The sequence below is a fragment of the Anomaloglossus baeobatrachus genome, chromosome 1, assembly GCF_048569485.1.
Source record: "Anomaloglossus baeobatrachus isolate aAnoBae1 chromosome 1, aAnoBae1.hap1, whole genome shotgun sequence".
NCBI lineage: Eukaryota > Metazoa > Chordata > Amphibia > Anura > Aromobatidae > Anomaloglossus > Anomaloglossus baeobatrachus.
The window spans coordinates 436,100,797-436,113,067 of record NC_134353.1 but is presented as its reverse complement, the minus strand read 5'-3'; the positions used below and the strand labels follow the sequence as shown (position 1 = coordinate 436,113,067).

Sequence of the window (12,271 nt, the reverse complement as noted above, 5' to 3'; positions counted from 1 at the left end):
GCTGAGAGCCGGCGGAGAAATTCAGACCACACAGATTAGGTAGTATATAATTCCTTCTCAATGAAGGTGCACATGACTTTTATTTTTACAAGCCTTTTTATAGAACCGTAATGGGTTAATCTTTTAGTAAAATTCTAAGTATACCATTGGCTATATTAAAAGCATATGCCCAAAGCCTGTGCTTGTTTGTCCATTTTAGGACTTCTTGTTTAGCCCCTCCTGTTTTCTGACTGCATAGCTTGCAAGGTCCCTGTCACATACTCAGTCATAAATTTGGACTTGTGCAGATGCAGCAGTGGCAGACCTCAGTGTGCACATGCTTACAGTCTCTTTTTACTCATATAGAAGAGAAAGCTTGGTTATAGAAAAGTATATAAAAAATATAGTGGATTCTCACAGTAGAAAAGCACATAGAAAAATATATTATATTCTCAGTGTTACTGCATAAACTCAGCCCCCACTACTTTCACTTCTATACACGGTTTTATCACCTCCAAGACTGATTTAAGACTGTGGGGTCGTGGGCAAAAGATTAAACCCTTCACGACCGCAGTAAAGTTACGTTCTATTTTTACATTACTTAACGACCAGGGACGTTACTTTACTACCTAAAATTTATTTGATTGCCGTGGCTATAGCAACGGCTTTCAAATGATGTGTCCTGCTGTTTCTTACAGCAGGGGACCTTTGCTTGACCCCTGGGTTGGTGGCATCGCTACCCCCCATCCACAATCGTTGTGATTGGCTGTTCAAATCTGAACCGCCAATCACAGAGATCGCACTGTTTTTGGCAAAAAAAATGCCCCAAACAGTGCAATCCTCTGAGATCCAGCTATGAGGTGCTGCAGCACTTATGGGGGAGCTCCATTGTTTAGGCACCTCAGGGGGTCTCCAAACCCAACATGACGTCCATTAATGAGCCCAGCTATTTTGCTTTCAAAAATTCGAATGGCACTCCTTCTCTTTTTTGAGCTCTGCCGTGCGCTCAAACAATTGATTTCCACCACGTATGAGGTATCTGCATACTCAGGAGAAATTGCACAATAACTTTTATGGTGTATTTTTTCCTGCTATCCTTGTGCAGATGCAAAATTTTATGGCTATCAGAACTTTTTTTTTTGTACACAAAAATCATTTTTTTTTTCTTCTACTTTGCTTTGGTTCCTCTGTAGCACCTAAAGGTTAATAAACTTCTTGGATGTGGTTTTGAATAGTTTGAGGGGTGCAGTTTTCAGGATGGTGTCATTTTTGGGTATTTTCTGTCCCCTAGGCCTCTGTCAAATCAAATGTGATGTGGTCTCTAAAAAAAAAAAAAATGGTTTTGTTGGAAAAATGAGAAATTGCTGATGAACTTTGAACCCTTCTAACTTCCTAACAAAATAAAATTTTGTTTCGAAAATTGTGCTGATGTAAAGTAGACATGTAGAAAATGTTAGAAACTATGTTGTGTGACATCACTCAGACTCAGATTTATGGGGATAAAATGTCAAAGTTTGAAAATTACAAAGTTTTCAAAATGTTTGCCAAATTTCCGAAATTTTCACAAACGCTAATATTGGCCTAAATTTACCACCATCATGAAGTACAGTGTGTCACGAAAAAACATTCTCCGAATCACCAGGATGCATGCAAGCGTTCCAGAGTTATAACCTGCCAAAGTGACACTGGTCAGAATTAAAAAAAAATTGCCTGGTCATTAGGGTGTTTTAGTGGCCGGGGGGTGAAGGGTTTAAAGTGGGGCCCTGTATGCTAACATATTACAACATCACACTCAAACATTTAGATTGCATTTTTATGTACTGATTGCAGGCCATTAAACCAGCGCAATCGGCAATATTAAAGTCCTTCAGTGCTTTTTTCCTGACCTCTTTACACAGAATGAGTAAGGGGTACTTCTCACATAGCGAGATCGCTGCTGAGTCACGGTTTTTGTGACGCACCAGTGACCTCATTAGCGATCTCGCTGTATGTGACACTCAGCAACGATCTGGCCTCTGCTGTGAAATTGCTGCTCGTTACACACAGTGGTGGTTCATTTTTTCGATGTTGCTCTCCCGCTGTGAAGCACACATCGCTGTGTTTGACAGCGAGAGAGCAGCGATCTGAATGTGCAGGGAGCCGGCGTCTGGAAGCTGCAGACGCTGGTAACCAAGGTACACCTCGAGTAACCAAGCGAAACGCTTTGCTTGGTTACCCGATATTTACCTTGGTTACTAGCGTCCGCTGCTCTCAGGCTGCCAGTGCTGGCTCCCTGCACATGTAGCCAGTATACACATCGGGTAAATAAGCAAAGCGATTTGCTTATTAACCCGATGTGTACTCTGGCTACGAGTGCAGGGAGCCAGCGCTAAGCGGTGTGCGCTGGTAACCAAGGTAAATATCAGGTAATCAAGCGAAGGGCTTTGCTTGGTTACCCGATATTTACCTTAGTTACCAAGCGCAGCATTGCTTCCACGTGTCGCTGGTGGCTGGGGCCTGGTCGCTGGTGAGATCTGCCTGATTGGCAGCTCACCAGCGACCATGTAGCGACGCACCAGCGATCCTGACCAGGTCAGATCGCTGGTGGGATCGCTGGAGCGTCGCTTAAGTGTGACGGTACCCTAAGGGTGATGGGGACAGAACAATCACTAAAAAGTTAATCTGTTCTGCAGTATCATGTTATCAGCAGCACTTCTGCAATTTGCATGGGCTGCTGAGAGCAAGGATTTTTGTTCTACTGTAAACAATCCAATCACCCGATGAATGAGCAGCATTTTGCTCATTCGTTTGGTGATTGCCAACACGTTTACACCTATAAACCTTTATTTGTGCAACTGGGATTTATAAATGGATGCACAATATGCGACACACATTTATACACCAAGCACATACAATACATACATACATACATACATACATACATACGATATATGAATGTATAGTATATGTGTACTGTATATCTTGGTCACAACCAGTCACATATTGTGATGTCACTAAAGGTACTGAAGTCCCGCAGAGTGGAAGACCTGAAGTGACCTCAGTTACATGACTGATCACATGATCGTGATGTGACTTACCAATGGTCTTCAAACAGTCTCTACATCAGAAGCTTCTCTGCTTATAATATATAGTATAGCTCCTGCTGTAATTGCTGGGGGCCCCTATAGGTGGCTTTACACACTGCAACATCGCAAACGACATCGCTGTAACGTCACCGGTTTTGTGACGTTACAGCGACCCCCCAGCGACATTGCAGTGTGTGAAACACATCAGCGACCTGGCCCCTGCTGTGAAGTTGTGATCGCTACAAATCGTTCAGGACCATTCTTAGGTCCTTTGTTTCCCGCTGTGCAGCATGCATCGCTAGAAAGTTTCAGTGTGTAAAGGGGACTTTACAGCGACTTCCCTTTCAAAAAGCTGCTTTACAACTTCCCCAACAACCAGCTAGGTTGTTCTGCAGGTCCGGATCGCTGTTGCGTCGTTGGCCAGGTTTGCCTGTTTGACAGCTCACCAGAGACTTTGTAGCGATCCCGGCCAGGTTGGGATCGCTGGTGGGATCGCTAGAAAGTTTCAGTGTGTAAACCCAGCTTATGGTAGTGGGGGCTCTGGGCAACTGCTCAATTTGCCCCACCCAAACTCCAGCCCTGATCTCTGCAGTCTCTTAAAAATGCATAGAATATTAGTCAAGATTGAACTTTATTTCAATCAGATGACTCTTGTACCTTTGTTTTCTCTATTGTTTGTGTTCCCAGTGAGCCCCTGTAACCTTACATTTATCATCTCTTCTGTGTATAGCTGATAAATTGTATTTATTTGTACAGCCCCTTTTCATTTTTTAGTACAAGCAAAAAAAAATGTTTAAAAGAACAGAGTCCTCAGTGGTTGATACCTTTTAAGGACTCTCTGTTCTTTTAAACATTTTTTTTTTATCTCTACTGGCTAACACGGTACAAAGATATATTAGTACAAGCAGACATTATGGAACTTCTAGCACCATGCTGGACATTTTCAGTAACCTTTTCATCTCATCACTTTACAATTTCTCCAAATTGTGGCCTTCTAGTATTGGAAAAGTACACCGGCCCAAATCTGCCAGTAATCAATATTCTATAATTGTAAAGATGTGTTTGTGCTTTCCAGGAAAACCTGAATTACCTAGACAGCGAGGGTCATCAGCACAGTACGAAGCTGAAATCTCCCCAGCAGAACATTATCCAGAGACACCAACGTCCTATGAACATACACAGAACAACTTTTTTCAGACTCTTGACTGGCAAGGTATTTATACAGCACAGCTCTTTTATTGTATGAAACCATTTTGGTTATTGTATATCAAATGCTTCCTGAAATATTTTTTACTTCATTCCCCATACGTTTCTTGCTTGTAACGTAAGCACTAAGTACCATGCACTGCTGCTGAGACTCGTATAAGCTGGTATTGAACGTTGTGTGAGACTATTTTTACTACTTATAGTTACATTTGTTGAAAAAGTTTTGGGTCAATCAAGTCAACCTTTCTCCACCATGATGTACAGTATTCTTTTTCAATAAATTATCTATTGGCCACATTGCCATTTTTGCTGAAGAAGGTATCCCCAGACCTTTTTCAAAACCAGTTAGTGTCTGCCATAACTACCTCTTGTGGTAGGGCATTCCACAGTCTGACTGCTCAAACGGTAAAGAACCCTTTCCTAATTAGCTGCCTGAATCGCCTTTTTTTCCAGTTGCAGTGAGTGCCCCCTGGTCCTTAGTATTGTCTCTGGAAGAAATAAGTCATGTAGTCATATGGCAGTCCTTTGTATTGACCACACATGTATTTATACATAGAAATGAAATCTCCTCTGAGACATTTTTTTTTTCCTAAGCTAAACAAATCCAACTTTTCCAAACTCTCGTCATATGGAGGCCTTCTATTCCTTGTAATAATCTAGATGCTCACCTTTGATCGGATTTGAACATCCGAATAGTCTTTTTAAAATGTGGAGCCCAAAACTGCATTCTACATTTCCATTGTGGCTTTATAAGTGATGTCAAGCACAGCACTGTGCTGTCCCCAATCGTCAGGACAATTACGCAATTGACAGACCATTAATAGACGAGGCTGCGGAGTCTCCACAACTAGGCAATTATTTTGGAGGTAACAGTGAAGCAATAGTGTATATATACAAAGCAAGGAGAATATACAGTGAATACAGAAAGTATTCAGACCTCTTTAATTTTTTCACTCTTTTCATTGCAGCAATTTGATAAATTCAAAAAAGTTCATTTTAATTCTCATTAATTTACACTCTGCACCCCATCTTGACAGAAATGTAGATATTTTTGCAAATTTATTAAACAAGAAAATCTGACATATCACATGTTCATAAGTATTCAGACCCTTTGCTCAGTCACTCATATTTAAGTCAAATCCTGTCCATTTCTTTGTGGTCCTCCTTGAGATGGTTCTACTCCTTCATTGGAGTCCATCTGTGCTTAAACTGATAGCACACTCCTGTCTCACAAAGACCTCACAGCTCACAGTGCATGTGAGATCAAATGAGAATCATGAGGTAAAAGGAACTGCCCAAGGAGCTCAGAGACAGAATTGTGGCAAGATCTGGCCAAAGTTACAAAAAAATTTCTGCAGTACTCAAGGTTCTTAAGAACACAGTGACCTCCATAATCCTTAAATGGAAGAAGTTTGGGACCACCAGAACTCTTCCTAGACGTGACCATCCAGCCAATCTGCGCAATCATGGGAGAAGAGTCTTGGTGAGAGAGGTAAAGAAGAAACCCAAGATCACTGTGGCTGAGCTCCAGAGATACAGTAGGGAAATGAGAGAAAGTTCCATAAAGTCAACTATCACTGCAGCCCTTCAACAGTCGGGCCTTTATGGCAGATTGGTCCGACGGAAGCCTCTCCTCAGTGCAAGACATATGAAAGCCTGCATAGTTTGCAAAAAAACACATGAAGGACTCCCAGACAATGAGAAATAAGATTCTTTGGTCTGATAAGATGCAGATAGAACTTTTTGGTGATAATTCAGTAAACTAACTAGGCACTGCTCATCACATGCCCGATACAATCCCAATAGTGAAACATGGTGGTGGCAGCAGTATGCTGTGGGGGTGTATTTCAGCTACAGGGACAGGAAGACTGGCTGCAATTGAAGGAAAGATGAATGTGGCCAAGTACAGAGATATCCTGGAAGAAAACCCCTTCCAGAATGCTCTGGACCTCAGACTTGGCTAAAGGTTCACTTTCCAACAAGACAATAACCTTAAGCACACAGCTAAAATAACAAAGGAATGGCTTCAGAACAACTCTGTGACCATTCTTGACTGGCCCAGCCAGAGCCCTGACCTAAACCCAATTGTGCATCTCCGGAGAGATCTGAAAATGGCTATCCACCAACGTTCATCATCCGACCTGACAGAACTGGAAAGGATCTGCAAGAAAAAATGGCAGAGGATCCCCAAATCCAGGTGTGAAAAACTTGTTGCATCATTCCCAAGACGACTCATGGTTGTACTAGCTTGAAAGGGTGCTTCTATTCAATACTGAGCAAAGGGTCTGAAGGGTCTTTTTTCTGTCAAGATGGGGTGCAGAGTGTACATTAATGAGAAAAAAATGAACTTTTTTGAATTTACCAAATGGCTACAATGAAACAGTGAAAAACGTAAAGGGGTCTGAATCAGGGATGAACAAGTAGTGGAATACTCGGACTCGCTATACTCGTAACGAGTAGGTCCTAATACTCGGGTACTCGTTACGAGTAGAGAGTCCAATGCAAGTCAATGGGAAATGCGAGTAATTGTCTGCTGGACCCTACAAAGCAGTCTGGGGGCTGAGTAGAAGGCTGAAATGGATGCATGTTTGTTTAAAAAAGCCAGCGGCTTTTTCCCGCCCGGCTTTTAAACAATCAGCTGATGCATGCTCCCCCACCTGGTGCTTCGCTCCCCGCTCCCTGGTGCTGCGCTCCCCGCTCCCTGGTGCTGCGCTCCCCGCTCCCTGGTGCTGCGCTCCCCGCTCCCTGATGCTGCGCTCCCCGCCCGGTCCTAACTTAGAATCAGGCGGGTATGCGGCAGGGGAGCGAAGCTCCGGGCAGCGGGAGGGAAGCATCAGGCGGGGGAGCGAGGCAGCGGAGAGGGAAGCACCGGATGGGAAAGCTGTCTATCGGTCGCTCTGTCGGTCGCTCTGTCGGTCGCTCTGTCGGTCGCTCTGTCGGTCGCTCTGTCGGTCGCTCTGTCGGTCGCTCTGTCGGTCGCTCTGTCGGTCGCTCTGTCGGTCGCTCGCTCTCGGTCGCTCGCTCTCGGTCGCTCGCTCTCGGTCGCTCGCTCTCGGTCGCTCGCTCTCGGTCGCTCGCTCTCGGTCGCTCGCTCGCTCGCTCTCTCGGTCGCTCGCTCGCTCTCTCGGTCGCTCGCTCGCTCGCTCTCTCGGTCGCTCGGTCTCGGTCGCGCTCTCTCGGTCGCGCTCTCTCGGTCGCGCTCTCTCATACTCACTGATCACCTGCACGGTGCTGCACGGCTGCCACACTGCTCTGGCGGCTTCTCCTGGTTTTCAAAATGCCAGCCGCTCAATATTCCATCTCGTATTCCCTGCTTCCCCCGCCCACCGATGCCTATGATTGGTTGCAGGCAGACGCGCCCCCACGCTGAGTGACAGCTGTCTCACAGCAACCAATCACAGCCACCGGTGGTCTGGTCTATATCGTACAGTACAATAAATAAAAAAAAAAACGACGTAGGGTCCCCCCCCCAATTTTGATAGTAAGCCAAGATAAAACAGACATCTGCGGGTTGGTATTCTCCCCCTGGGGGGGGCACATAGTTATTGCCCCCCCCCCCGGGTAAGAATAGCAACCGGCAGCCGCCCCCAGATTTGGGGCATCCATTAGATGCGCCATATCTGGCGTTTATCCCTGCTCATCCCAATTGTCCTGATGCGGTGGTAATTGGGGTAATAAGGGGTTAATGACAGGTGATAATTGACACCTGTCATTAAGCCCTGGATTGGTAATATTTAGGTTTCGATGAGACCTCCATATTACCAATCCTGTAATTAAATAGTTATTAAAACACACACCGAGATAAAAATTCTTTATTTCAAAATAAACACACAGACACCCTCTTTAACCCATTTATTAACCCCAAACTTGCCCAGCTCCGATGTAAATCCACAACTGAGGTCCAACGCCGACTCTGCTGTATCCAGTCCTCTTACTGAGTGGTGCCAGGAAGCTGCCGCTCAGAGTGAGAACCAGCACAGAATGACAGCTCTGAAACCCGCTGTTATAAGAGCGATGATGTCAGAGCTGTCATTCTGCGTCTCGGCATCTCTCTGCAAACGCTAAACTGTGTCGGCCAGCAATGACATTATTGCTCTGATAACAGCGGGCTTCAGAGCTGTCATTCTGTGCTGGTTCTCGCTCTAAGCGGCAGCTGTATGTCACCTCTCAGTACGAGGACTGGATACAGCAGAGTCGGCGTTGGGCTTCGGTTGTGGATTTACGTCGGAGCTTGGTATGTTTGGGGTTAATAAATGGGTTAAAGAGGGTGTCTGTGTTTATTTTTAAATAAAAGATTTTTATCTCTGTGTGTGTTTTATTAACTATTTAATTACAGGATTGGTAAAATGGAGGTTTCATCGAAACCTAAATATTACCAATCCAGGGCTTAATGACAGGTGTCATTTATCACCTGTCATTAACCCCTTATTACCCCAATTGCCACCGCATCAGGGCAATTGGGATGAGCCAGGAAAAACGCCAGATATGGCACATCTAATGGATGCGCCAAATCTGGGGCGGCTGCTGGTTGCTATTCTTACCCTGGGAAAAGGGGGGCGGGGGCAATAACTATGTGCTCCCCCCAGTGGGAGAATACCAATCCCCAGCTATCTGTTTTATCTTGGCTGACTATCAAAATTAAGGGGGACCGTACGTCATTATTTTTTTTTTAATTTATTTCTTTATTGTACTGTACAATATAGACCCGCCCACCGGCGGCTGTGATTGGTTGCAGTGAGACAGCTGTCACTCAGCGTGGGGGCTCGTCTGAATGCAACCAATCATAGGCGCCGGTGGGTGAGGGAAGCAGGGAATACGAGATGGAATAATGAGCGGCCGGCATTTTCCAAAGAAGAGAAGCCGCCAGAGCAGTGTGACAGCCATGCAGCGCCGGTGAGTATGAGAGAGGGTATTAGAGGGGGAGACAGACTGGTGCTTCGCTCCCCCGCCGCCTCCCCGCCCAATCCTAAGTTAGGACCCGGCGGGGAGCGCAGCACCAGGGAGTGAAGGACCGGGGAGCGCAGCACCAGGGAGCAAAGCAGCGGGGAGCGCAGCACCAAGGATCAAAGCATCGGGCAGCAGGGAGTGCAGCAGCGAAGAGCACAGCACAAGGGAGCGAAGAACCCAGGCGGGGAGCATGCATCAGTTGATAAATTGTCTGCTGGACCCTACAAAGCGGTCTGGGGGCTGAAAGGCTGAAATGTATGTATGATTGTTAAACAATCATGCATCCATTTCAGCCTTTTACTCAGCCCCCAGACCGCTTTGTAGGGTCCAGCAGACAATTACTCACATTTCTCATTGACTTACATTACACTCGCTACTCCTAACGAGAAATCACAAGGATACTCTCAGAGTAACGAGTAGCCCGAATACTGTACTACTCGACGAAAAAACTATCTCCCATGAGCACCTTTTGTCGTGATTGTAGGGCACCTAGGGATTGCTTTGGCAGCTGAGGGCCTGCTTTAGTTCTGTTGATGTCTCCAGGGAACGTGCTAAGCTTCGTAAGAAACTATAATTTCCAATAGCTGTTATTTCCAAAATACTGTTGTATTGCAGTATTTGTGTAAGCAGTCAGACGATCACAGGTTCCTATATGAACTGAAAAATAAAGTGAACCATTAAAAAAAAAAAAAAAATTGTGGTGGTTGTAGATCTATCTTCATTTCATCAAAGCATACAGTGCTATGCGAAAGCAATGTATGGTACAAAAAGCTGTCCATGCACATTGTACAGATGACATTGTGCAATGCTTTTGAACTGTTTCGACGTGTAGGCAATACGGGGACTTTCCTTCAGTTTCAGGTGTTATCAAGGCCTTAATGTTTGGCAGTCAGGAAGGTGCGGGTCCCAGTACTTCAGAAATTGATGGTGTACATATTGTACCAGAGCAAGATTTTACCGGTAACGTTCCTCAAACTACAAGGAAGGGAAGACTGCAGAAAAGGTCTAGAGTATGTTCCAAGAGAATATGAAAGGATATACTTTACCATAGTGAAGCCTGCCCTGAGAATCCTGGATGCTTTAAAGTGTACCATACGTCCATGAGTGATAAAATATGGTTTTACTCTGTTAACACAACACCCTTTTAATGTCTGATGTACGCCACACAACTTACACATACCACATTATTAATTTGTGCACGAGTAAACCAAAAGCAGCATTATTATTACTATAGCTATGTCTCTAGATAATTCCTTGAGGGGTCTAGTTTACAAAATTGGGTCACTTGCAGGGGAGTTTCGCCTGTTTAGGAACATCAGGGTCTCTCCAAATGCGACATGGTGCTCTTTCTCCAAAAGTCACCCATTCCTTTCAGAACATGTCAGTGTGTCTAAACAGACGTTTCCACCACATATGGAGTATTTATTTAGTTGGAAGAAATTGTATGACAAATTTTGGAGTCCATTTTCTCTTGCTACCCTTGTGGCCATAGCAACAGTTTTGTGTGGGGGGGGAATCTATTTATTTATTTATTTTGAGGGTTGTAGTTTTAAAAATGGGGTAATTTGTGGACAGTTTCCACTATTTAGGCACCTCAGCGAGTCTGCAAACGCCACATGGTACCCGCACACAATTCCATCAGTCTGGGTTCCAAGACGTCACGCTTTCTTTTCAGAGCTTGGTAGTGTGTCCAAACAGTGGTTTCCCAAAACATATGTGGTAATGGAATACTCTGGATAATGTATAACAAATTTCGGGGTCCACTTTCTTCATTTACCAATGAGAAAATAAAAAAATTTGGGATAAAGCAACATTTTTTATGGGAAAATTTGTTTTTTCTTTTATTTTTAATAATGTTATAATATTCTGTAAAGCACCTGGAGATTCAAGATGCTCACCAAACATCTAAAAAAATATTCCTTGAGGGGTGTAGTTTCTAAAATGGGATCACTTGTGAGGGGCTTACACTGTTTAGACACATCAGGAGCTCTGTAAACACCACATGGTATATTTTATCGAATCTAAACAATTTTTGGTTACAAAAGTCAAATGGTGCTCTTTCCCTTCCGAGCCTTGCCATGCGCCCAAAATGGAGTTTCTAAGTACTCAGAAGAAAGTGCACAGCAAATTGTTTAATTTTCTCTTGTTACCCTTGTGAAAATAAAAGATTTGGGGCTAAGGTAACATTTTAGTGGAAAAAGTAAAATTTTTATTTTCTTTCCTTCCACATTGCTTCAGTTCCTGTGAAGTATCTGAAGGATAAACCTTCTTTAATGTGGTTTAGGTTTTACAATGGTGGCTCTTTTGGGTATCTTCTGTCCCCTAGGCCTCTGAGTCACTTCAAATCTGATGTGGTCCCTAAAAATAAACTGATGATATAAATTTTGTTGGAATTACAAGAAATTGCTGATAAACTTTTAACCCTTCTAACTTCATAACAAAAAAAATATTTTAAAAATGTTGTTAATGGAAAGTAGACGTGGTAAATGTAATTTATTTTAATGAACAAAATAGTGTGAATTTGTTGTGGGTTTTCATCATGGAGTTCAACAAATTAAAAATTGACAGCAAACCCAATTTTTGCTTTCTTTCTCAAAATATGCAGGTCTGGACAACTGTAAAAAAATAAATATATGAATAGTGTATATTTGCTCCCAAGGTAACAGTAGTATTCAGCTTGTTGGGCAGGGGTTGGTGGCATATTTGATCAGTATGTTGGCACAGAAATTATGTATTGGAGAAATACTTGATGCTCTGTGCATTGGCTTTGATCTGGCAGCAGGTTCACATACTTCTTGAAATGTAAAAGAAGGGAAATGTTTGAAAAATCACATGATTTATTTCTTCCAAAGACAATACTAAGGACCAGGGGTTACTCACTGCGAGTGGAAGAAAAGCGATTCCAACAGCTAAATAGGATAGGGGTCTTTACAGTTAGAGCAGGCAGACTGTGGAATGCCCTACCACAAGAAGTAGTAATGGCAGATTACTTTAACAGCTTTTAAAAAAGGGCTGGATGATTTCCTCAGTACACACAACATTGTTGGCTATAAATAACTAAAGGCCCCGTCACA

General features: G+C 43.7%; 1 protein-coding gene across 2 annotated transcripts in view; it reads left to right on the top strand.

Annotated features, from left to right (window-relative positions):
- GAK (cyclin G associated kinase) overlaps window positions 1–12,271 on the top strand; it is a 414,917-nt gene that overhangs the window by 349,241 nt on the left and 53,405 nt on the right. For both annotated transcript variants that reach the window (XM_075352640.1, XM_075352641.1), the window contains exon 20: window positions 4,120–4,257. In XM_075352640.1, the coding sequence (XP_075208755.1) occupies window positions 4,120–4,257 (138 nt within the window). The remainder of the gene's footprint in view (window positions 1–4,119; window positions 4,258–12,271) is intronic.